Source organism: Podarcis vaucheri (genome assembly GCF_965113315.1).
Source record: "Podarcis vaucheri genome assembly, chromosome: 12".
Taxonomy (NCBI): domain Eukaryota; kingdom Metazoa; phylum Chordata; class Lepidosauria; order Squamata; family Lacertidae; genus Podarcis; species Podarcis vaucheri.
In genome coordinates this window covers 9,805,474-9,832,309 of record NC_138750.1, presented here as the reverse complement: position 1 = coordinate 9,832,309, position 26,836 = coordinate 9,805,474, and the positions used below count along the sequence as shown (strand labels likewise).

At 43.1% G+C, this 26,836-nt stretch overlaps 1 protein-coding gene and 1 long non-coding RNA gene across 4 annotated transcripts in view; one reads left to right on the top strand and one right to left on the bottom strand.

Annotated features, from left to right (window-relative positions):
- The window catches only part of BBS9 (Bardet-Biedl syndrome 9), a gene marked incomplete at its 3' end in the record, with an annotated part of 242,334 nt that overhangs the window by 20,794 nt on the left and 194,704 nt on the right, over nucleotides 1-26,836 (top strand). For all 3 annotated transcript variants that reach the window (XM_082192767.1, XM_082192765.1, XM_082192766.1), the window contains exons 8-12: nucleotides 660-840; nucleotides 2,027-2,156; nucleotides 18,960-19,141; nucleotides 22,101-22,177; nucleotides 25,025-25,078. In XM_082192767.1, coding sequence (XP_082048893.1) covers nucleotides 660-840; nucleotides 2,027-2,156; nucleotides 18,960-19,141; nucleotides 22,101-22,177; nucleotides 25,025-25,078 — 624 coding nt within the window. The remainder of the gene's footprint in view (nucleotides 1-659; nucleotides 841-2,026; nucleotides 2,157-18,959; nucleotides 19,142-22,100; nucleotides 22,178-25,024; nucleotides 25,079-26,836) is intronic.
- LOC309515289 overlaps nucleotides 1-26,836 on the bottom strand; it is a 235,309-nt gene that overhangs the window by 123,209 nt on the left and 85,264 nt on the right. The gene's annotated exons all lie outside the window — the stretch shown is intronic.

Here is a 26,836-nt window from a genome sequence, read left to right as displayed (position 1 = left end):
ATTTCTCCCTCCAAAAATTAAGGGGAAATGTGTGTGCATCTTATGGGGCGAATGCAGGCTCCTTGGCTTCAGCAAAAGCAACGCGAAGCCTCCCAAACACAGAGGGAGCACTCCCACCGCGCTCCGGAGGCTTGGGGTTCCTTTCGCTGAAGCCAGGAGAGTCTTGCTCTCCAGGCTTCAGCGAAAGGAACCCGAGGATATCTGGAGAGTGAGAGGGGTCGGTGCGCACCAATCCCTCTCGCTCTCCAGATAGCCTCCTGAAGCCTCCGGAGCACAGCGGGAGTTCCTTTCGCTGAAGGGTAGGTGCCCCTTCAGCTAAGGCACAGTGCCCCTTCAGCTAAGCGGGAGGAGAAATGGAAGGGGCTCCATTTCTGCTGCCACTTCGCTGAAGGGGCGCTGTGCAGAGAGGGGAAGAATGTTTTTCTTCTTGTTCTCCCCCTCTAAAACAAGGTGCGTCCTATAGAGGGAAAAATACGGTAAGTCCTGTTGAATTTAATGGGACATGCTGCCAGGTAAATTGGGTTAGGATTGTAGCCTAGGTTGTTACATTTTAAAAACAAACAAATATGTCCCATTGATTTCAGTGAGATATTTAACTAGTTTAGTCTGAGCCATCCTTGTGATATGATTAAAGTACATTGATTTTATTTTTTCTTTAGGTGGACTGGGTTTTAAACATTGGAGAACAAGCGTTGGATATATGTGTTGTTTCTGTCAATCAACTTGTTTCCAGTGTGTTTGTGCTTGGGGAAAGAAACTTCTTTTGCCTTAAGGATAACGGACAAATTCGATTCATTAAAAAGCTTGACCACAGCCCAAGTTGCTTTCTTCCATATTCAGGTTTGTAAATAGAAATTTGGAAGCAGAAATTGTGGCTTAGTATATGCAATTTTGGACTATACTACCTGAACAGTTTAACATCCAACCTAAAGTAGATATTTATAAATGTTATTTGCTCATAATTCTGTCTCTCATTTACCAACAAAACATTAAGTGATCAGGTATTTAGCTCATTATATTCGTTAGCAAGAGATTAATAGTGTTTTGAACTTCATAATTAGGATTCATCTGATATTTCACCAAATGCAGTAGGTGACTAAAATGAAATACAGGCACACTTATGCGTGACAGCATATACGTCTGGCACCGGGAAATAATTAAATAAATAGACTTATACCAGGAAATGGCGCCAGAGAGTTGGAGAGTCCTCATGACTTGCAAGGAGATGTTTCCTGGAGCCTAAAAAGGACTTCAGTGAGGGCAGAGGAAGCCCCACAGAGACATGAGGCACAGTGGGGCTTTGTTTAGGCTGCCTAGCCTCCTTGCCTAACAGCTAATGTGTTGTGGGGTAGTTCAACATCACCTTTCCTGCACGACCTCCAGCCTCCAGCCCATCTCTTGGCTTCAACTCTAGTTAAAGAGAGAGCCGGGGGGGGGGGAGAGGGAGAGAGAGCGAGAGGGGGGGGAGGGAGCATTTAGGGACTTTTTAGAGGGTGTTCCCCACTTTACACAAATTCACAGGCACACAGGAGCCTGGGATGTAGCCCCCACATATGTGTGTGTGGGGGGGACACACCTGTACTGGAAGTATAATAGTTTAATCAGGGCTAGTCTTACCATGTGGCAGGGTGAATTGATCTGCTTTATAAGTGACACCAAGAGGACAAAGGAAGATGAAGACTAGACTTGGTGTCTGAGCTGTGAAGGAAGTGTTGGCCTTAGTTGACAGCTGTCCACAATTGTTGGTGACTGAAATAATCATAAACTCTGTATACCTTTTTGTACTTGTAATTAGTTGAAATTGGTTATTTCCAGGGTACAGTGTGGGGTTAGATAGATAGATAGATAGATAAAGTATTATATTATGAGCCCGGCCTTGGCTGGGGAGGGCGGGGTATAAATTATTATTATTATTATTATTATTATTATTATTATTATTATTATTCCTCATGAAGGGAGAAATGGTATAAGCTTAAAGCAATTTGAGTGACAGATTGGTTCTAAACTCTTTGCATATATATTGTAGTGTCTGGAGCCGTAGTTAACACTCTAATTGGAAACCACAGTAGCATTCTACACGTTTATCAAGATGTGACTCTAAAGTGGGCAGCTCAGCTTCCCCACATTCCTGTGGCAGTAAGAGTGGGAAAATTACTGTAAGTACTAATGGCATAATTTTAGCTTAAGTTGTTTTTTTCATTCTTTTTCTGGAATACATTTTGACTGATTCTAATTTTGTTGCTCTTGACCAGCTGTAAGCAACAGTGCTGCTTCTGGAATTTTGAAAAAAAATATTAATTATTTGTATGTTTTAAATTAATACAACTGAACTTTGAAAAGCAAAGGTAAAGCCAAAAAATTGAAAGCTGTAATTAAGGAGTTGGGTAAAACGCAACCCTGTTAACTGGGCACAATCCTGACATAGATTGGCAGCAAGCAGTGGGGTTGTATCCCCTCTCCTACAGCCATTCTTCATAATGAACGGAGCAGGTAGCGCTGTAGTCAAAACCACTGAGCCTCTTGGGCTTGCTGATTGGAAGGTTGGCAGTTTGAATCCCCAAGATGGGGTGAGCTCCCGTTGCTCTGATCCAGCTTCTGCCAACCTAGCGGTTCGAAAGCACGCCAGTGCAAGTAGATAAATAGGTACCACTGCAATGAGAAGGTAAGCAGAATTCCCGTGCGCTCTGGTTTCCATCACTGTGTTCCGTTGCACCAGAAGCGGTTTAGTCCTGCTGGCCACATGACTCAGAAAGCTGTCTGTGGTCAAAGGTCAGCTCCCTCGGCCTGAAAGCAAGATGAGCGCTGCAACCCCATAGTCACCTTTGACCGTACTTAACCATCTAGGGGTCCTATACCTTTTTTTTTAAAACCATAACGAAGAGTGGAAGGATATGTCATTGCTGACAATGACCACAGCAAAGGCTTACCAAGTTGCCTTTGGGAAAAAGAAATATAAAATAAATGTCTATACTGAGGTCCAGTGCGTTCTAATTCTCTATTCCTGTGGCAGATTTAGCAGTGATATTACAATGTGAGAGGTTTGTCTGGGTATCATGGTGTAGGCATGTGAGTGTTGTTGACTGAGGTTGCAAGGCTTGCAGAGCACTCAAGAGTGTGATTTGAAGGTGTGTTAGAATAAGAAGGTTGAGTACTGTTTAGAATATTGATGTGTTTGATTAACGTGATTAAACTCTCTAGTTGGTTTTCATTTGTAATATTTTACTTCCTGATGTTTAGAGGCTATTTTGTAACTTGTTTGCTGTGAATTTTCCTTGTATTTTTGTAGCTGATTTTTATGTTTGTTTTATACTAAAGTTGATGCTCTATTAGTTGTGTTTCATATAATAGAAATTCTGATAATTTTTATATTTGTGGTTGAAGATGCCTATGTTTTGTTTACATATAAGTGGGGTATAAATTCTCCAAATAACACAACAATTTACATAATTATTAAGCTTATTGGACAGATTTGTTGTAAACTGTTAGGTTTTCCTCAAGTAAGCCTTACTGAGTCTAGTGGGATTTAGGTTTAGGATTGCAATCTACGTGAAATTTTCTTCTAGGTTAAGGTAAATTCTCTTGTATGCCGACAATTTAGATTCCTGATTTATTGCTTGTTTTTGAAAGCATTGCTTTTTGGGATGGAAGAAATATTTATTGGGAATGTTTTCATTAACCCCAAGGCTTAACTTAGAATTTCAGAAGGGTTCGGTGGTGGAACTAACTTTGGAATATGCCTACGAGTTGGGGTGAATAGACTTAGTCAAGTCATAGAAATAGTTAAGATATCTCTAGTTATTTTTTTTTGCAGGGGGGTTGGGGGGAGTTAACATCTAGGAAGAACTCACCTGTCAATTCTGTTCTTATCAAATATTGTAGGTATATTACTCATTAGTGAAAGCTCTGTAGTTGCCCTTCATGGGAGAGAGGTTCTGCTGAAAAATGTTAAACAAAACTACAGACCCAAGTGTATCTTCAGAACAAATCCAGTGCTTTTTATTATAAGGAGATGACAGGTATGGACAAGTTAGTGAAAGTACATTATTTCACTTTTGAGAATATTATTTTACTGAGTAATGAAATAGCCTACTTCCTGCAGTTCCTGCAGAATAATTTTGAAACAATTTATTTTGGTAGAAATACTGTTAAATCTATGGAACATATAAAGAAACATCCATTTGATCCAGTGCTCTGTGCACAAAGCAGCTCAGGTTGCTTGTCAGGAGCCCTTTTTTAAAAAGTTAAAATCCTTCTGTTTGGGTCTGAATCCACATCCATCTTCCAAACAGGGAATTGCTGGGATTTTAGCTTTTAAACAGGACTCTGCACCAACAGCCCTGGCTGGTGAATTGGAGGGAGGAACTGCATGCTTCAAACTGCCCAATGTTTCCCATCTAACTGGCAATATTTTATTTATTTATTATTGATTTTATGTTCCACCTTTTCTCCCAAAGGAGTCCAGGGCAGCCAACAAGAAGTGATAAAACAATAAAAAACCACATTTAAAACATCTTTAAAAAAATTCCAGTGCAAGTGCAGACTGGGAAAGATCTAAAAAGACTAGTTGAAAGAGGAAAGTCTTTAGTTTAGTAGGTGCTGAAAAGGCAACAGAGGCAGTGCTTGTCACCTATTGAAGGGAAAAGTTCCACAACAATAAAGATCTGATTCATGAAGGTGATGGTGGTGGTGGTAGTGGTAGTAGTAGTAGAAATGATGATGATGTAAGCACCAGCATTTTCAAACAGTGCTGAGAAACAGATTGGCAGCCAGTGAAAATATTTCAGAACTAAGTTATGCTCCTAACAAGCAGCAGCATTCAGACTGTCCTCAAAGGTAGCCTCATGTATAATGCACTGCAGTAGTCTAGACAGGAGTTAATTGCTATGTAAGCTGATGAACAATTGTTTGCATGGTGGTTTAGTGTGGCGCTGTGGTCTAAAGTAAACCACTGAGCCTTGGGATTGCCTATCAGAAGGTCAGCGGTTCAAATCCCCGTGGCAGGAGGAGTTCCCGTGGCTCGGCCCCAGCTCCTACCAACCTAGCAGTTCAAAAGCACACCCCCCAAAATGCAAGTAGATAAATAGGTACCACTCCAGCGGGAAAGTAAATGGCGTTTCTGTGTGCTGCTCTGGTTTTGGTGTTCCGTTGCGCCACATGACCCAGAAAAACTGCGGACAAATGCCAGCTCCCTCGTCCAGTAAAGCAAGATGAGCGCCACAACCCCAGAGTCGTCTGCAACTGGACTTAATTGTCAGGGGTCCTTTACCTTTTTTACCTTTTAAGTGTAATAGGAAGTTTAAACAATATGCTAAGCTGTTGGGGGTTTTTTGCTGGAAACATTCTCTGTAGTTTAGCATAGCCAACAGAAGACAAACATGAATGTTGAAGCTAATATAACAAGTGAAATGTGAAGAAATGTGAACTTGTGGGTGGAGTTATAAAGAAAACCACTGCACATACAGTCTTCATCATCATCCAGATGTAGAAAAATACTTTGGTCTTCATTCCAGCCCATCTGTTACTCCTTCTTACAAGGTGACATCACCACAACCGTTAAAGCATCATCATATAAAAATAGAAAAACTCCCATATTAAAAAAATGGGAATACCTAATACTTATTGCAGTATTTTATAGAAGAAAGATGGCAGGATTCAAAGTTTCTTTTTCTCAACAGTGCTGGTTTAACAGAAGTTCTGCCAGTTATGGCACACAGTGAGAACTGGATGACTTTATGCATTTAATGTTTTCAGTATAACAGAATGTGAAAAGTTTAAACTGAATGGTTTCTTTTAACAATTCCAATTTAAATCTTAAGTCCGTGTTGAGGTTTTGCTGAATAGAGTACATTATACTTAAGTAGCACAACTCTGTAGCTGCATATGATCATATATATGTTATTTTTTAAAGACTTTTGACTAGATTATTGTATTTTCTTAATTAAAAAGGCTATATGCAAGATCACACAAGATTTGTGAAAATTATCATGGAAATATAACACAGAATACCTTTACTTTCTCTTCTTTTTATTTTGATCAGACACTGATGATGCAAAGTTAAAATCATAGAATCATAGAATTGTAGAGTTGGAAAAGAACCCAGTGGTCATTTAGTCCAACCCCCTGCAGTGCAGGAATCTAGGTTACCCTCATTGCTTAACTCTTCCGTTTTTTGTTGTTGTGTGTCTGTTGACATCATATTCATATAATATAGCCTTTACTTATGATATAATGTAGCCTTTCCTTCCCAAGTACAGTGGTGCCTCGCAAGACGAAAAGAATCCGTTCTGTGATTCTCTTCGTCTAGCGGTTTTTTCGTCTTGCGAAGCAAGCCCATTGACGGATTAGCGGATTATAATAATAATAATAATAATTTATTATTTGTACCCCGCCCATCTGGCTGGGTCTCCCCAGCCACTCTGGGCGGCTTCCACAGAAACCAAAAAACACTAAAATATCATACATTAAAAGCTTCCCTGAATAGGGCCGCCTTAAGATGTCTTCTGAATGTCAGGTAGTTGTCCATCACCTTGACATCCAATGGGAGGGCATTCCACAGGGCGGGCGCCACCACCGAAAAGGCCCTCTGCCTGGTTCCCTGTAGCTTCGCTTCTCGTAATGAGGGAACCGCCAGAAGGCCCTCGGCGCTGGACCTCAGTGTCCGGGCAGAACGATGGGGGTGGAGACGCTCCTTCAGGTATACTGGGCCGAGGCCGTTTAGGGCTTTAAAGGTCAACACCAGCACTTTGAATTGTGCTCGGAAACGTACTGGGAGCCAATGTAGGTCTTTCAAGACCGGTGTTATGTGGTCTCGGCGGCCGCCCCCAGTCACCAGTCTAGCTGCCGCATTCTGGATTAGCTGTAGTTTCCGAGTCACCTTCAAAGGTAGCCCCACGTAGAGCGCATTGCAGTAGTCCAAGCGGGAGATAACTAGAGCATGCACCACTCTGGCCAGACAGTCTGCGGGCAGGTAGGGTCTCAGCCTGCGTACCAGGTGGAGTTGGTAGACAGCTGCCCTGGATACAGAATTGACCTGCGCCTCCATGGACAGCTGTGAGTCCAAAATGACTCCCAGGCTACGCACCTGGTCCTTCAGGGGCACAGTTACCCTATTCAGGACCAGGGAGTCCTCCACACCAGCCCGCCCCCTGTCCCCCAAAAACAGTACTTCTGTCTTGTCAGGATTCAACTTCAATCCATTAGCCGCCATCCATCCTCCAACCGCCTCCAGGCACTCACACAGGACCTTCACCGCCTTCACTGGTTCTGATTTGAAAGAAAGGTAGAGCTGGGTATCATCTGCATATTGATGGACACCCAGTCCAAACCCCCTGATGATCTCTCCCAGCGGCTTCATATAGATGTTAAAAAGCATGGGGGAGAGGACGGAACCCTGAGGCACCCCACAAGTGAGGGCCCAAGGGTCTGAACACTCATCCCCCACCACCACTTTCTGAACACGGCCCAGGAGGAAGGAGCGAAACCACTGTATAACAGTGCCCCCAGCTCCCAACCCCTCTAGACGGTCCAGAAGGATGTTATGGTCGATTGTATCAAAGGCCGCTGAGAGATCCAGCAGAACCAGGAAACAACTCTCACCTTTGTCCCTAGCTCGCCGGAGATCATCAACCAGTGCGACCAAGGCAGTTTCAGTCCCATGATGAGGCCTGAACCCTGATTGGAAGGGATCCAAATGGTCCGCATCCTCCAGGCGTGCCTGGAGTTGTTCAGCAACCACACGCTCAATCACCTTGCCCAAGAATGGAAGATTTGAGACTGGGCGATAGTTGGCCATACTGGCCGGGTCTAAAGATGGTTTTTTAAGAAGCGGTTTAATGACCGCCTCTTTCAGCGGATCTGGGAATGTTCCCTCACAGAGGGAAGCATTCACCACCCTGCAGAGCCCATCGCCCAGCCCTTCCCGGCTTGCTTTTATTAGCCAGGATGGGCAAGGATCAAGGAGACAGGTGGTTGGTTTCACGCGTCCAAGCAGCCTGTCCACATCCTCGGGGGTAACGGATTGAAATTGATTCCATGCAACTTGACCAGACAGGGCTCCAGCACTCTCCCGCCCCGGCCCTGCTCCCACGGTGGTGTCTAGCTCCTTCCGAATATGAGTGATTTTATCTGCAAAAAACTTTGCAAAATCGTTGCAGGAGATCTTGGGGTCTTTACAAGGCCCCGGTGGTAAAGGTGGTTCCGTTAAATTGCGGACCACCTGAAAGAGTCTCCTGCTACTATTTTCTGCAGATGCAATAGAGGCGGTGAAGAAAGTCTTCTTCGCCGTCGCTATCGCCACTTGGTAGGCTCGACGTTGAGCTCTAACCTGTGTCCGGTCAGATTCGGAGTGAGTTTTCTGCCACCGACGCTCTAGCCGTCTCAGCGATTGTTTCATCGCCCTCAGCTCCGAGGAAAACCACGGGGCTGTCCGGGCTCCATGCAATCGGAGAGGGCGCTTCGGAGCCAGACAGTCGATAGCCCTGGTTAACTCCGCATTCCAGCGGGCCACCAGGGAATCTGCTGAAAGGCCATCAACATGGGATAAAGCATCCCCTACCACTCTCTGGAAACCATTTGGATCCATTAAGTGGCGGGGGCGGACCATCCGAATTGGTCCCACCTCCCTGCAGAGGGGAAGGGTCGCGGGGAAGTCCAGTTGCACCAGGAAGTGATCTGACCATGGCACTTCTTTGGTTTCACTTTTACTTAGTGTCAGATCACCCACGTCACTAGAGGTGAATACCAGGTCTAAGGCATGTCCATGACTATGAGTTGGGCCCAACTTATTCAGGGACAGCCCCATGGAGGCCATGCTTTCCACGAAGTCCCGAGCGGCCCCTTGTAAGGTCGTGTCGGCGTGGATGTTAAAATCCCCTAGGACAACCAAACTAGGTGTCTCCAGGAGAACATCCGCCACGACCTGAAGCAGCTCGGACAGGGAATCCTTGGTGCAGCGGGGAGGTCGGTACACCAAAAGGAATCCTGTACTGCCCCTATTGCCCAACTTCCAGAACATGCACTCAGAAAACTGGGTCTTCCCAGTAGGACGCCTGATGCAAACTAATGACTTCCTAAAAATCACTGCAACCCCCCCTCCCCGCCCACATGACCTGGGTTGCTGTGCGTAAGAGAAACCTGGTGGGCAAGCGGCAGCAAGGACAGGCCCATCTGCCTCATTCAACCAGGTCTCTGTCACACAAGCCAGGTCAAATCCTCCATCCACAATCAGGTCGTGGATGGCAGTGGTTTTATTCATCATTGACCTGGCATTACACAGCAACACCTTCAGGTCATGTGGGTTTCCCCTGTTGATTCCAGTATCCATCCGGTCAAGGCCAGACCCGGAGGCAGGGATAGTCTTCAAACAACGACTAAACCTGCCTCCTCGGTAATGACATGGTCTGGTCTTAGCGTAACTCCGCCTCCTGCCCATGATCACCGAGATTGGATGTCCCAGTGCTTCCCCCCCTGTGGAGCTTGTCCCAGCCATCGTGTTGGCTGGGGCCCGACTCCCAGGCAGCCCTGATCCCGCCCCTTAAAAGCAAAACACAAACTACACAGAACCAATAAAACAACAGAAAACAAAAACAGAACAATTGTACTAAAATTAATCCCCAACCAAATATCCATTACACCCACCCACCCCAACAAGAGAAAAAAGGAAAAAAAAAAGAAATACAAATTTAAATTGCCACCGACTGCTTGAGGACATTTTAAAACACATTGGAACAGGGAAGCAATTGCAGAACACTTCCCAGCTTCCCCAAAAGTTTGTTCCCAATAAGGGCCTGGGCCACACCCCCTGGGCCAGTTGGAAAAGGCCCTGGAAGGGAGCAGGCCCTGCAGTCCTCACCCAGCCGATGGTCCGAGGCTTCCCTGCAGCAGGAGTCCCTTTATAGCTGGGAGAAAGGGCCTGGGCCACGCCCCCTGGGCCAGTTGGAAAAGGCCCTGGAAGGGAGCAGGCCCTGCAGTCCTCACCCAGCCGATGGTCCGAGGCTTCCCTGCAGCAGGAGTCCCTTTATAGCTGGGAGAAAGGGCCTGGGCCACGCCCCCTGGGCCAGTTGGAAAAGGCCCTGGAAGGGAGCAGGCCCTGCAGTCCTCACCCAGCCGATGGTCCAAGGCTTCCCTGCAGCAGGAGTCCCTTTATAGCTGGGAGAAAGGGCCTGGGCCACGCCCCCTGGGCCAGTTGGAAAAGGCCCTGGAAGGGAGCAGGCCCTGCAGTCCTCACCCAGCCGATGGTCCAAGGCTTCCCTGCAGCAGGAGTCCCTTTATAGCTGGGAGAAAGGGCCTGGGCCACGCCCCCTGGGCCAGTTGGAAAAGGCCCTGGAAGGGAGCAGGCCCTGCAGTCCTCACCCAGCCGATGGTCCGAGGCTTCCCTGCAGCAGGAGTCCCTTTATAGCTGGGAGAAAGGGCCTGGGCCACGCCCCCTGGGCCAGTTGGAAAAGGCACTGGAAGGGAGCAGGCCCCGCAGTCCTCACCCAGCCGATGGTCCGAGGCTTCCCTGCAGCAGGAGTCCCTTTATAGCTGGGAGAAAGGGCCTGGGCCACGCCCCCTGGGCCAGTTGGAAAAGGCCCTGGAAGGGAGCAGGCCCTGCAGTCCTCACCCAGCCGATGGTCCGAGGCTTCCCTGCAGCAGGAGTCCCTTTATAGCTGGGAGAAAGGGCCTGGGCCACGCCCCCTGGGCCAGTTGGAAAAGGCCCTGGAAGGGAGCAGGCCCTGCAGTCCTCACCCAGCCGATGGTCCGAGGCTTCCCTGCAGCAGGAGTCCCTTTATAGCTGGGAGAAAGGGCCTGGGCCACGCCCCCTGGGCCAGTTGGAAAAGGCCCTGGAAGGGAGCAGGCCCCGCAGTCCTCACCCAGCCGATGGTCCGAGGCTTCCCTGCAGCAGGAGTCCCTTTATAGCTGGGAGAAAGGGCCTGGGCCACGCCCCCTGGGCCAGTTGGAAAAGGCCCTGGAAGGGAGCAGGCCCTGCAGTCCTCACCCAGCCGATGGTCCAAGGCTTCCCTGCAGCAGGAGTCCCTTTATAGCTGGGAGAAAGGGCCTGGGCCACGCCCCCTGGGCCAGTTGGAAAAGGCCCTGGAAGGGAGCAGGCCCTGCAGTCCTCACCCAGCCGCTATTAGCGGCTATTAGCGGCTTATCGGCTTATCGGATCAGCTGATAAGCGGCTTAGCAGCTTAGAAAAGGGGGGGGGAAAACCCGCAGGAACTCGCAAGACATTTTCGTCTTGTGAAGCAAGCCCATAGGAGATTCGTTTTGCGAAGCACCTCCAAAACGGAAAACTCTTTTGTCTAGCGAGTTTTCCGTCTTGCGAGGCATTCGTCTTGCGGGACACCACTGTAATTCTTGATATCCTTCTGGGTTTCATTAACAGCACATGCCTGCACTTGCCTACTCTTGAGTAAGTCCCATTGTGTTCTAGGGGGCTTACTTCAACTCAAGTGGGTACAGGATTGCAGCCTTAGACACATTACATTATGTTGTCGTAAACTGATGTGAGATCTCTGAATATTTTTTCCCCTTTTTACAATTATATTTTTCTTCCTTACCTTGCTACATCATCTCTGTGATGAAAGTCAGTATGTATTTATTTAAAAGTGAACAGGGAAGCAGCAAATCTGCAGTGGGTTGCTGTTTTTAGGCAAGGAATCAAGAATCCTTTTGGACAGCCTGAAATGACCTCCTTCTGGGTAACAACCTACTGATAAGTATGGCCAGAGATCCAACAGGTGGGCATATCTGAAAGAGCCACATATAGAAAAGGCAACGGAAAGGGGAGAGTGAAAACAAAGAAGCTCTGACTCCCCGTGGTCAGGGAAAGAGTCTTGGAGGAGAGTAACTGGGCCATCATAACTGCCTTTCTTCTAGCCTGTGGGACTCTAGCCTTGCCCCACATCTGACAATGTGTTCTCAAGGAATAACTGTTTGCTGGAGAAAGTTATGGGACAGTTGTCACATCTGATCAACTTTTCTAGTGGTTTGTTATATTGTATTCTTGAAAGCTGCTTTAAATATTATTTAAAAACAGTATATAAATTATAAACTAAACTAAATTAAAATTTGACTTCCTGGCCCGGTGTCCAGGTGGATGAGCTTTGCAACAGCCATCCAATGTGCCTTAGCTTCTGAACTCATAATTGGAATATGATGAGGTGCATGGGAGCTAGAGTAATATTTTTGTACCTTGTAAGCTTTCTACTTTGTTTTTCAGCCTCTTGTTTCTTACCCCAAACCTTTGCAACAGGGAGAACCATGTTTTAATATATGATATAGGGACATATGGCTGGGTTTCTTGATTTCTTTTGGGAAAAATTTAGTTGGGTTGCCTTCAAATATTTATCCTTTCCTTGAATTGCATATGTATAAAGTTATTCAGAGCAGTGGAACGTACATGTGTATATAGCAAATAAACTATGTATATGATATGGTATTATCTTAAAGCAGCAGGAATGGAAAGATGAGGTACTAGCGAAATGTTTCTAAATTTAGAGAAATATACATTTTAAATTGTATTTGGTGCATATGGTTCTAATTTAACAAATCTCTTCTCTTAGCCACTAATTAAATTTTGTAATAAGACTCAATATCATTTTCATGACCTGGAAAGTACAGTCCATGAAGCACTCCTTTCAAACCCACCTATTAATGCCTATGGGTCATTCACAGGAGGAGTACTTTGGTGAATTGCACCCCTGGTTTAAATTGTACTACAGTTTAAGAATTAATGGAAAGTATTACATATTATGTGTAGGTATATTGTAGTTCTAGAATTTCATCTTATGTAGACAATCTATCTATAATTTTGACCTTGTAAAAAGGTTTGACACCCATTTAATTTAACACAGCAGGCACCCCATAAGTACAAATTAATTTTTTTGGCTTTCTTTTGGTTTAGTCAATATAATAAAAACTTTTTACTATATATTATGGTGCCGTCACCAGCGGGTGGCAGTGGTAACTAAAAGTTGCTGGCCTGCTTTTGGGAAGATTTTTCTTATTGTTCCAATGTGACAAAAAAGTTTAATGAGCTGCCTTCGTATACGTTTTGGTAGAGTCATTTTTAACATTCATTAATTAGCTGTCTATCTTCATGTTTCAGACTTCTTTAAAAAAATAAAAGTGCAACACATATATTATAATAGGATGATACTAGTCCGTCTTTGAAAGTTTTAGCTTGAAAACAGCTATTTTGTTGTTAAATAGTTTTTATTAATTGTCAAAAACCGGTTATACAGGATTCTGCAAAATTCAGGAGCTGATAGCAATATACATAGCCCATATATAATAAAAGATCACCCTTGAGCAAATATAGACATAAAATAAAGCCAAAATAAATAAACCACAGGTATATGAATGCATGGCAGGTAGCAACTAGAACAATTTATAGCATAGACAGAGGGGTTAAACAAGACAAAGTTATAAAACACGAACCCTATTATACCAAGGGAAAGTAATTAAAGTATTCAATTGTCCTGAGTCGCTCTATCAGCCATATTCATTCATAGGCCAAGATGGGTCCTCAGCCATATTCCTCCTTGCTTAAAAATAAAAGAAAGTCAGACCAAAATAGGTATGAAATCATTCTTCCAACAAGACAATATCCTACACTTTAGTGTACCAAGTAGTAAGATTGGCCCCATCTAAATTTGTCCAAAACTGTTCAATGGTCATATGTAGGTGTGCAATCAAAGTTATCTAAGGAGCAACTTTATTGTTCCATAGACCCCAATCTCTGAGCAGTGAGAGACTCTAGTGGTTCCTGCACTTACCCAGAGTTTGGGTTTCTTAGTATGAACTTCAATGCAGACTGTGGTGACTTTAGGATACATGGTGTTATTTTCACATATTGTATATGGTTTTATTTTCACTCTGTCAGAAAAGCGACTAGCCAATACATGAATTTTAATATAATAATAAATGACTACAACTAGGATCATAGTTTGAGGTGCTCATTTGCACTGAGAGGTATACACCCATGAGAAATATATCCTGAAAGTCAGAGCCAGCACAGCCATTAGGTGGGGTGAGTCCATTGCCTCAGGTGGCAGAAGCCCTGTGGTGGCGCCCCTGTGGCTGCTTCACCATCTTCACTGCCTGTGAAGAAATTGCACTGATATTGGCACTGATTTGGGGTGAAATCATGGCAGTTTATGATGAGAGCTCATTGAAATCACACAAGATCTTGTGGAGTGTGAGAGGTCTCTCCCCAAATTGGTGTGATGTTGCCCCAAATCAGTACCGCTGCTGGTGCTGCTCTTCCACCAGTGGCAGAGGTGGCGGGGTGGGTAGTGCAGGTGTTAGCGGGGTAGGTTGAAATGGGATGTGCTATCCCTGGTGGTTTAATTTGTCTGGAGGATGAATGGGGCTTTGGCCAAGGACCGCTACCTCTGTGTCTGAAAAAGTTAAGAAAAACTTGACCAAGCTGTCATGGACTAAAATAGCACTGAACATTTTTGTCCAGTCAAAGGCGACTATGGGGTTGCGGCACTCATCTTGCTTTCAGGCCTAGGGAGCCGGCGTTTGTCCACAGACAGCTTTCTGGGTTATGTGGCCAGCATGACTAAACCGCTTCTGGTGCAATGGAACACCGTGATGCAAACCAGAGTGCGTGGAAATACCGTTTACCTTCCCGCTGCAGCGGGACCTACTTATCAACTGGCACTGGTGTGCTTTCAAACTACTAGGTTGGCAGGAACTGGGACAGAGCAACGGGACCTCGCGGGGATTCGAACTGCTGACCTTCTGATCAGCAAGGCCAAGAGGCTCAGTGGTTTAGACCACAGTGCCACCCGCGTCCCTTTTTTTATTGGAAGGCTGTTGAGAGGGAGAAATTACTTTTATATTTAAAAAATTTCTCAGTTTTGGACGCCTGTTTCGTTGCATACACTGTTCTCACTTCATAAGCGATGTTAGCTATTGTGCACGGTTTGTATTTTTGACTGTCACCATCCAGAAAAAATACTGAAGAATTCAGACTTTCTGATAATGTAGATCATGAATGTTTCAGATTATAACCTACTTCCATGGAAGTCAGTGCAGAAACCAGGTGGTGAAGACAGTCAGACATGCTCAGAATCTTCATTACACTGAGTGAAGTACAGTGGTGCCCCGCAAGACGAATGCCTCGCAAGACGGAAAACTCGCTAGACGAAAGAGTTTTCAGTTTTGGAGGTACTTCGCAAAACGAATCTCCTATGGGCTTGCTTCGTAAGACGAAAATGTCTTGCGAGTTCCTGCGGGTTTTTTCCCCTTCCCCCCCTTTTTCTAAGCCGGTAAGCCGCTTATCAGCTGATCCGATAAGCCGCTAAAAGCCGCTAAAAGCTGCTAATAGCGCTAATCCGTCAATGGGCTTGCTTCGCAAGACGAAAAAACCGCTAGACGAAGAGAATCACAGAACGGATTCTTTTCGTCTTGCGAGGCACCACTGTAATAAGAACTGCAACAATAACACCAGAGAAAACATTATTCACACTTTCTAATTGGATATATTATTAATATTGCAGGATTCATTAGCGTGGTCATTCTTTAAAGATAAAAGGGATATTTGCTGTTAAATGGGAATACTTTTCTAAAGTATAAAATAGTACATGGTAGAGTAAAAATGGTTTTTAAAAAATCAAACAGGCAGCCAGGTAATTTATAGATCCAAGGCTTTATTAATCCATCTGGAATGATTACTGTTTTATTGTATGACAAAAAGTATGCAAAGCACTTGGATTTGTTAAACTGCTATGTTTTGAGCAATTTGTTTTGCAAAAGAAACATGCAAAAAGCATATGCTATTATTTTTGTCCAAAATCCAGTAAAAGATAGATTTTCAAATTACTACCATATGTGTGGAGAATTTGCTTTGAACAATAACTGTATTATGGGTACCAAAATAATTTGTTTCAATTGAGTTTCTTCAGTAATAAATAAATAAAATCTTTTAGTTCTTACATTTATTTGGCTTCTTTTAAGATCTTTCAAAAATATTCTACCTCAACAATAAGTAATTGAAACTGTACTTTGTTTGAAATGTGTTACAGTAGTAATGTTCATAGCTATACAGACAATTACAGTAGCTGCAGGAAAATGGCTATAAAATTTATTTTAGATCCCTTTTATAATTGCAGCCCTGAAGCAACTTGCTCTGTTAATAGTACCGCTGACACTGTTCTGGGGCAAACCATTTGAGAACTGCAGCTTTGAATTTGGTTAAACTAAGACCGTCTGGGGGTCAGGTGTTCCATAAGATAAATTAATACTTCATAATTCAATTGCTGCCTTGCTTTTATATCAATGCAGTTATGAATGCATGGAAAAAATTACAGGGAAGAAAAATCTTTAAAGTTTTCATGGAGTCCTGTATTCTTAATTTTAAAATATAAAACACCATAGCTTTTAGGACCTGGAGGAAATGTACTTTAAAAAACCCCCACTACAGTCCTGCATGTAGTTTGACTGCTTAAATGTCAGCAAAGTTAATGTAATTTAAATTTTCTTAAGTGTGTATAGGATTGCAGCATATCCAACCAGAGCAAAGGAAAATCATTGTATTTTACAACCCTTTGCTTAAACACCCTATATTTCTTGAAAGCAGAGCAACCATAAAGGAACTATTGGCAGAAAGAATAGATTACCAAAAATAGGAATGTTTGAAGATTGCCTTTTTGGTCCAAGTCTTCAAAAGACTCTCAATGGGTTATTAAACTTGTATGGAGCATTTATGGACTTATTACCAAATCATGAGCACACAAATGTTTAGTATGCGCTATGCCAGTGTTGAGTCACATAAACTCAGCATAACGATTATGTTACCATAACGTTGCAGGTGAACATGCTAGTGCAAATGTTTAGGATACAGACAAGTTTGATTAATACAATCTAGATTTGTGTGTATCATATGTGCGGACTAGGGATCTAAATAAGTTAGAACCAAATGAATCATGCTCTGTGTTAAATCCTGAGAAAAGCAGCTAGGGGAAAGGGCAATTTTCAGAGCTGTAGGGTAGTGGGTGCTTATACTTCACCTATCAACCAGCTGTAACTTCCCCGTACTCCTAACTCCTTTCCCCTTTCATAAGGTTCTAGACTTAAATTTGTCTACACATAATGCAGCTGCTGTTGCTTGCTTCTTTGTGCTGTAGCAACCCACAGAAGGGTTTTGCTAACAGCAAAAAAGTTATAAGCATTTTACAAACTCACGAGGCACCCACAGCCATGCCCCACACTCCTGGGGAAGGGAAGGACTGGGGCGGGCAGGGGGCTTTACCTGTTGCACAGCATCCTGATCCAAGCTCTCTGGCTCCCACATCAGAGTCAGCTGTGGCTTCTTGCCCAGCTTCTGGAACTGGAAGCCCACCAGCGGCAGGGCCTGCAAGAGGGAAGAAGAGACCAGGTGCTCTTACGGAAATGCGCAAAACGGTGCGGGGGATCGGGTGCTGGTGCAGCCACTGTTACGGCGGCCATGTATTGCGTTTACGTTATTCACGTTTCTTAGATTTCTATCCCGTCCTTCCTCCCCAAGGGCAGGAAACACACAAACAGTGGAACCATCAAAACATGCCAGCCAAGGACCCTCGTACCTACAGGACCGCCTTTCCCGCTATGCCCCACGGGGGACCTTAAGGTCCATAAATAGCAACACCCTAGAGGTTCCGGGCCCTAATAAAGTCAGATTAGCCTCAACCAGAGCCAGGGCCTTTTCAGCACTGGTGGAATGCTCTGTCTCATGAGACCAGGGACCTGCAGGATCTGATTTCTTTCCGCAGGGCCTGTAAGACAGAGTTGTTCCACCTGGCCTTTGGCTTGGAATCAACTTGATCCCCTCCCCCTCTTTCCTTTTTCCTTTCTCCTTCTGTGATGGAACTCCTATTTAGGGACTTCTCTGGCTTTTTTCTGGCCCACGTGGGACCAGTCTGGATAGTTGGCTTTAGGGAAGATTTGACGTTTTCATCCCCAAAAAGTTTTCGATTTGAGTTTCTACTGAAAGGAGGTTGCATTTTAATGTTGTATTTTAATCTTGTTTTTAAGTTGTATTTTAATCAATTGTTTTTATACCTGGTGTTAGCCGCCCTGAGCCCTGTCTTGGCTGGGGAGGGCGGGGTATAAATAAAATTTATTATTATTATCATTATTATCATCTCATTGCTCATTTAAGTAGGCTTCTTTTTAAAACAGATTTGGGAGTGTAAATACTAAAATTCTGTGTTGCTAGAGGTATTTTAGCAGTTTCTTAATTACATGTCTTGTTCACAACAAACGTCTGGTGACATGATTCAGGTAGGTAGACGTGTTGGTCTAACGCAGTCGAAATATATATATAAAAATAAAAAAAAATGTCCAGAGACCACCTTAGAGACCACCTCAAGCATGCAAATGAAAGCTTATACCAAGAACAAACTTAGCTGGTCTCTAAGGTACGATTGTGGGCTTGCCGATCAGAAGGTCGGCGGTTCGAATCCCCATGATGGGGTGAGCTCCTGTTGCTCAGGCCCTGCTCCTGCCATCCTAGCAGTTCGAAAGCACGTCAAAGTGCAAGTAGATAAATAGGTACCGCTCCGGCAGGTAGGTAAACGGCGTTTCTGTGCGCTAGTCTGGTTCGCCAGAAGCAGCTTAGTCATACTGGCCACATGACCCGGAAGCTGTACGCCGGCTCCCTCAGCCAATAAAGCGAGATGAGCGCCGCAACCCCAGAGTCGGCCACGACTGGACCTAATGGTCAGGGGTCCCTTTACCTTTACCTTTAAGGTGCTACTGGACAATTCGGGTGACATGAAACATGATGGTGGTACTTTGATTATTACAAGTGATCTGATTTCACCAGCCACACAAACTCAGTAGAAATAGATTTGCCCCCCAAAATGTACTAATATTTCCTGTGAAAAAAATATGTTTGGAAGCATTTTTAATAGCAAAGGACATTTCATTGGCATTCTGTGCTGTTTCAGTATGATGCTGTTCAGCTTTCCCCCCTTTTTATGTAGAGATTTGAAAGGTGTGATAGTCACACTGAGTGATAGCGGTGATCTACAATGCTCCTACCTTGGTACAGATCCATCTTTATTTCAAGCTCCAAAAGTTGAGGCTCGGGATATAAACTATGAAGAATATGATGCAGAAATGAATAAACTTCAGAAAATCATTAAAGAAGCCAGAAAAATCAAAGGTATGGTTTCCCCCCTTTTTATTGAAATTATATCAGTTGTGGTTGGTTGGCTGTCCATTAAAATCTAACAATAGGATTTATCTTTAATTTGTATTTAATGAAGTAGCTATGCAAATAAACAAATTTTTCACTATGATTTTAATTCTCTTCCCACCAATATTAAAATATCTATGTAGTAGTAGTAACGGGTTATTCCATTTCCCCTAAAAATAAAGTTTGCTATAACAATTCTGGCAACAAATTTACAATGAAGGAATAACTCACCTAGAAAAAATACCTCTGGTTCTTCCATGTTTGTTGTGTTTTTAACATATGTAAACGAATGTTAATTGTAAGCCATCTTGGTAATCCAGGTATTTCCTGAAAGGCAGAATATAAATAACTGGAAAAATATATAATTTATATAGACACTTAGAAAAATGTCCATAGAGTCCCAGGAAGAGTTAAGATGTTCACCAATGACTTTTCCTTCCTGGAGCTCTTCCTGGAAGAAGCCTTTGCATAAAAAAAGAGGCTGCTGTAACAGAGGGGAGGAATGGACAAGGAATGGGGAGAACTGGAGCTGAGAAGCAGAAAGAGTCCAAACCTAAGTTGACCGAGGAACATAAAGCACCAGAAATGAAGCAGAGTGGGAGCACCTGTAGCTTCACAAGGGATCTGGCCACTCACCAGGGTGGATTTTTACACTTTAAAGAAAATGTCCGGGTTTTTTGGGAGGGGTGAGGTTGTTTTAGTGGGGCATGCGCATGCTCAGGAGGGCGCTGTGCCCCGGAAGCGCCACAGCGGAGCGAGGCTGTCACAGTGAAGGTTAGGTGGGAGCTGGGGTCCTTGCCTCCATTTGGACTGGCAGCGGCTCAGGCTCGGCGCGGCACCGGTGGCGCCCCCCCGCACACTGGCAGCGGCTTGGGTTGTCCTCTTTTTTGCTCTTCAAGATATGGCAACCCTAGTTAAAATGTACTTCAGGGGCCAAATAGACCTTGGAGGAGATGTGCTCTAGGTCAGTGCTCCCCACCCTCCCGGCCACATGGCAATGCACATGTTCAGCCCTTGATTCCCATCTGGGGAGCGGAGGCAGGGCTCTTAAAAAATAAAAAAAGCCTCTCCTGTTCTGCTGTCACTTTACCTGGCTTTCCCAGTCTTTGCTGAGGTTTAAGAGGGACTTTGGCACATTACCTGCCGGTGGGCCCCTTCCTGCATACTCCCCTTTTCTCACCCTGGCCTACATTTCTTACCTCATTGAGCTGTTTGTTTTTTTAGGTGCTGGTTTTGACCTTTAAAGCCCTTTGTGGCTTAGGGCCCTCATATTTACGGGAGCACCTCTCCTGGTATGCCCTGCAGAGGACCTTACGGTCCATGAATAACCAAAGTTTAGAGGTCCTGGGCCCTAAGGAAGTCAGATTATCCTCCAACAGGGCCAAGGCCTTCTCAGTGATGGCTCCGACCTGGTGGAATGCTCTGTCTCATGAGACTAGGGCCCTGCAGGATTTAACCTCGTTCCGCAGGGCCTGTAAGTCAGAGCTATTCTGCCTGGCTTTCAATTTGAATTTAGCCTGATCTTTTATTCCCCTTCTCTTCCCTCCCCCTCCCCTTTTTATGAAGATTATCCGCTCTGGGATCCCACAGCTAATTCTCCTCTGGTCTCCCCGCTGGACCAAATAGGACTAACTTAGCCATCTAGCCCTGGTGATCATCTAATGTTTATTGGATGGATTTCCCCCCTAAATTGATTTTTGAATTCTGAATTTTTTTTATATTGTTTTTTGTTGCATCAATTAAGTGTTTTAAATTTGTTGCTAGCCATCCAGAGCCTGGTTTTCTGAACTGGGAAGGGCGGGGTATAAATAATTTTTTAAAAATTATTTTAAAACACCCCTACCTCTTTGTGAACCAGGCAGCTTCCCTCCTTTATTTTTAAACTTCTTATCTCTTGACAACAGCAGAACACTGAGCCCTCATTGCTGTGGTCCTCTGGCTACCCTCTTGGTTTCCCCGCAGCCCACGGGCCCAATGCACTGTGGGAGAATTATACACCATGTGGAAACCAAGATAGCAGCCATAGAGCATCTGCTGGCAAGCAGCCAAATGTTTATAATAATAATAATAATAATAATTTATTATTTCTACCCCGCCCATCTGGCTGGGCTTCCCCAGCCACTCTGGGCGGCTTCCAAAAGAATATTAAAATACTATAATACATCAAACATTAAAAGCTTCCCGAAACAGGGCTGCCTTCAGATGTCTTCTAAAAGCCTGGTAGTTGTTGTTCTCTTTGACATCTGGTGGGAGGGTGTTCCACAGGGAAGGCGCCACTACCGAGAAGGCCCTTAAAATAGAGGGATTGGCTGTGAAGCGGTCTGAAATTTCAGCAGGTGAGAGGGAGGGGCTAAGAGTAGGTCTTGATGGCTACTGGGGCAAAAGTACTTTTCTCCCCTTCCATCTTTCATTTATTTTATTTTATTTCTTTCCCTTTTATTTACTATTTACTTTATGCCTCCTCTGTGTTGTTTTATATAATAATGTCTTGGGTATAAGGAGATCAGAATAAGATAACTGTGAAGGAGAAGGTTGGCTTTGCAAGAGGGAGGCAGTTTGAAAGGAATCCTGTAGTTAAATTTTGATGAAAATTTTGAAAACATTCTGAAATAAAATGTTGTAAGTGAAGTTTATATGAATATGGGTCTTTGTTGCATTAACAAAGTGTGAGGACGCATGTGTGAGTAGAAGCTGAACCTTTCAGATCAAGGTCAATAAAATAAATATGGAAAAGAACTTTACTATAAAAAAAAATAGTAACTTTGTTACTATTCAGTATCGCTCCCTTTGGGCAAGTATTCACCAGACTATAACTTGTGAATCTCCACATATGGGGCTTTATCCTAAGTTGAAACTTCAGCTCTAAGTCTCAATAACATGGTTATGAAATCATTGACTAAACTTCCTAGTTACCTGTTTTTTACAGACATTGTGCCTAAAATGGAAAAAAATGAAGATTTTGCACTTCTTGTGACGGTCTCACCTGATCTTGATTCAGTGTCTGTACGTAACCTTCAAACTTACAAATATTCTTACAGAGATTTGTTTTTATAGAAATTGTATACTCTCAAACCTGATAGATAGTGCTTATAGCATGTTGTTAAACTAATGAACACTGAGCTTAAATTTAGAACAATGGCCAGGAGCCCAAAACCTACTAAGGGACTTGGTCATGCCCAGAGAGATTTTTAAGTAGATCCCCATGCCATATCAGTAACTGTTATAAGCAGTGTTATGCCCATAAAGGTCAATTATTATTATTATTATTATTATTATTATTATTATTATTATTATTATTATTATTATGTTCACTTAGTTATAAAAGTGGCTTGCCCTAACTTTTTTGTTGTGTGTGTGTGTGCTATTTTGAGAAATGTAAAACCAAACCACCTGGTGCAAGAAACTAGTCCTTTTCTTGGTATCCTACCCAATGTTAGTCATGATGTTATATGCTTAAATACAGTGGCTTTCTTAAGTGAGGCTTTTTCTGTTCTCTAAAGTCTTATTCACTTTTAACACTAAGACAAGCTTGCTGATGCACAGAAAAAAACCCCATAGCTGCTTCACTCCTTCCTCTTTCCTGTTGCTGCTGCACAATTGGGAGTTAAGTCATGGTTTGGCTTAGTGTTATGTGCGAACCCGGGTTTCTGGTTTGTCTTGCTCCAAAGAAACCATGACCTGTAACCAAGGTTTGTTCTTGGTTTAGAGTGCTTTTTATAATATAAAGGATGACTAACATTGAAGAAAAAAAATCTGTAAATGTAGTATCTACATTGAACTTGCAGTCTTTAATACTGTGCCATCAAACGTTTACCCGATAACTAATACTGAGTAATTGAACACATCCTTAATAATTAGACTTAATAGTAAATTATATAAGAATTTTACAACGGATTGTCAGAATGTTTTTATTGTACCTTATGCAGACATTGCCAATATTCATTGAATGTAGCCATAGCAAACCACATAAGGATCATGTGTATTTGATCTGCTCCTGTAGCACATTTGGACCACTCAAGCCAATGCAACATGCATCAGGATTCTGCTTTGTTAAATTACAATAAGCAGTAGGCAAGTCTTAATTTGAAAACGTTTGTACAGAGAAAATAAATTTTGAAATGAATTGTTAACTTATTCTTTTAGAAATCTTGCACTACTGTACAGCTACAGAAGGATGAATGAAATCCTGCTTTGGTTATGGCTGTGCATTGCTATTGTTGGCATGGTGCTCAGTTGATGAATGATGACAGCCTAAACCACAGTAAAAAGAAACTGGCTCCCTATACTAAACTATGTTCATGCACCACCCATCACATGTTTATTTGGTGCTAGTTGCTGCTTGCTCCAGAAGCTCAACTCAGCTTCCTTTTCCCACCAAGAGCTGTCAATCAAATGTTAATCCACCACTGTTTGCCTCCAGCTGTAAATGAACATTGGCTATACTCAGGCATCATGGCAAACCGTGGTTTGAGCTAACTATATTTTAGAACACAAAGACAAGCCCTGGTTTATAGCCACTTGTCTGCTTTCCTTTTTTGCTCTTTTGGCATTTGGCTTCAAGTGATTTAACTGTGGCTTCTTAATTCAGATAGTACACCAAGCCATAGGTAAGCTTCCCTAACCATAGTCTGATATTGTATCGGAATTGAACCATTGACTGTGTTCTCTCTCGTTCTAATTTGTATGCTAAAAGAAGTTCTTTGAAATTAGTGCACCAACTGGTATGCTGTCCTAAGCACTAACTGTAAATTGTTAACAAGTAATAATAATAATAATAATAATAACAACAATAATATTTTTTTATTATTTATACCCCGCCCATCTGGCTGGGTTTCCCCAGCCACTCTGGGCGGCTTCCAAAAGAATATTAAAATACTGTGATACATCAAACATTAAAAGCTTCCCTAAACAGGGCTGCCTTCAGATGTCTTTTAAAAGTCTGGTAGTTGTTGTTCTCTTTGACATCTGGTGGGAGGGTGTTCCACAGGGCGGGTGCCACTACCGAGAAGGCCCTCTGCCTGGTTCCCTGTAACTTGGCTTCTCGCAGTGAGGGAACCGCCAGAAGGCCCTCGGTGCTGGACCTCAGTGTCCGGGTAGAACGATGGGGGTGGAGACGCTCCTTCAGGTATTCCTTTGGGGTAATTAAATTAAGAACTATTATGTGTGTAGATATTTTACTTAATATTTTAGCTGTTTGGCTCTTGGTTTTTGAAACGTTTTCAGTAATTTATTTCAGTAATAGGAGAAACATTTTATTCAGCAGCAAATAAGGATATTCTCTAAAATATGGCATGCGTAGTTACAATTTGAATGATTTTAAACTGCCTGTTAATGACATATATAGACTGAGTAAGATAAAGTATTATTTATGCTCTAGAGCAGTTCACACCATTGCACTAGGTGTAAGATTGTGCCTCTTGGAAGATAAACTCCTGTAAAACAGAATAGATTGGAATATGTTGCTTTAACTGCCCTTTGTTTCCTCTTTTTATAGACAATTTTAAGCAAAGATTTTGAAAAAAATATTTGGGTGAGATCCAAGACATTAGCAAAAGTCATTTGATATGCACAAACCTATCTGTCACATAGAGTAATAGTAATAGTAATGTCACAAGCATATGACATCCATTGGATTTGGCTGTTTTACTATGCTGAGAACACAGCTCTAGTGAGTTGAATGGCTGACTGATTGTGCTGCCGTAGTTATATATCACCCAACATTTTTGTGCATCTTAATTCTTTTATTATTGTTTTAAGAGCTGTACAGTAAGTTGAAATCTAGCCATACAATTTGTGTATTCTTGTGTGATACTGATTTTGCTGTTTCTGTGTGTTTTTTCTTCTTCACAGCAAGCCATTGAGAGTGAAGTAAAAGCAGAGGTGGTTCCTTCTGTGACAGTAAAGGTAGTGTGCTTGTTGGGACTTTAAGACCAAGTATAACACTCAAGAGATTCGAACCATTTTTTTATATTTAGAGGGGTGGTTCTAGAAAATATACAGAAGTGACTGAGATTTTGGTGATTTACATTGCTTGTGATATGCATTAAAGAAATAAAAATTAGATGTATACAGTGCTTTTTTCTGGGGGTACGCAGGGGTATGCGTACCCCTGAACATTTTGTGAATCTTTGTACTTTTGTCCATTTACTGTATTTATTTTTCCCCAATTGAACTATAAAATGGTGGTTTTCTTGAGTAAAAAATGAGAGTACCCCTAAACATTTTGTAGAAAAAAAGCACTGGATAAATACGTCAAGGGTCTGTGTGTTATGGGGAAACTAAGAGAAATGCCTTCTAGAACTATGGAGAGGATTATGTTTAACAATCATAAACGTTATCTATGGTCTTGGAAGTCAGCCTCTCTAGGAAGATGCTACCAGGACTGACTCACAGGTTGTCATCGTTTGGATGCTTGCTGAGTTGCATACCCCATCAAAGGCTCAGTATGAACTCCCAGACCCACCTGGCTCCACTTCCTCCTCCTCCACTGTTGCATGTTCAGCTATCCTATTTAAGCATGCAAACAGTGACAGATGCAAGGAGAAGAAACAGCATCTTCACTTTGCCTCAACCTCTCTCCTTTTGAGCAGTGGTGTGGATTTATCTTTAGAGAGAGTGAGAGTATACAGTAATCTTCTGTCTTCAAAAGTGAGCATAACGATTTTCAGAGAAACAATCTTTGTTGATAATTATTGTTTCAATGCAAAATACTGCAGCCAAGTTATTGACATCTCATACATGCTTTCATGGGCTTCCAGCTGAGGTTAGTGAGACTTGGTCCCAAATGTATATTGGATGACAATTGCTGGCACTGTGGTCTGCTGGTCAAATAAAAAAATGCCTAACATGGTTCCTTGAATGACTTGAAGCAGCAACTTGGTCTCCAGCTTATGAGTTTATAAATACACTCATAATGTTGCTAACAGACACACACACACACACACACACACACACACAATGTTTTATCTAAGTACTCTAATGATGGTGGAGGCAGAAGAATCCTGAACTAGGTCGAATACCGTATTGGCCTGAATATAAGCCGCACTTCCCCCCTCATTTCTGACTGTGAAAAGTTAAAGTACAGCTTATATTTGCAACCATATGGTATGCAAGTAGGAGTGCAGGGCAAACAATGCTAGGAGCATGGTGAAGTGGCGCCCACCCTGTGTGTAGTCCCCCGCCCTCTTCCCCAAGGCCTGGACGGGAGAGAGCAAGGAAGGGGAAAGGCTGCCGGTAACGCAGTGCGGCTCCCCCCCTGCCCCCAGTATGCAGCCAGGAGCAACGAGGAAGGAAGTGGCTTATATTCTGGTATTCCCCCCCCTCTCTCCCCCCGTCTCCAATTTTAAAAGTGCAGCTTATATTCGGATGCGGCTTATATTCGGGCCAATACGGTATATGCATATATGTTCTTATTTTATTTTATTTTATTTTGATACATCAGGACAATAACAACAACACAAAAAAGAAAAGAAAAATAACAAAAAAACAAAACAAAAACAATATACAGCAATAAAAAGAAATTAGAAATTAGATATTGACAATTAAAGTTACAACCAACGCAACCTTAACATTTACACCACATAAATATGTATAACATAATATTTTGACTTCCTTCACCCTGATACCGGCTTTTTAATTTATTTCTTTTCAACTGTATATGCA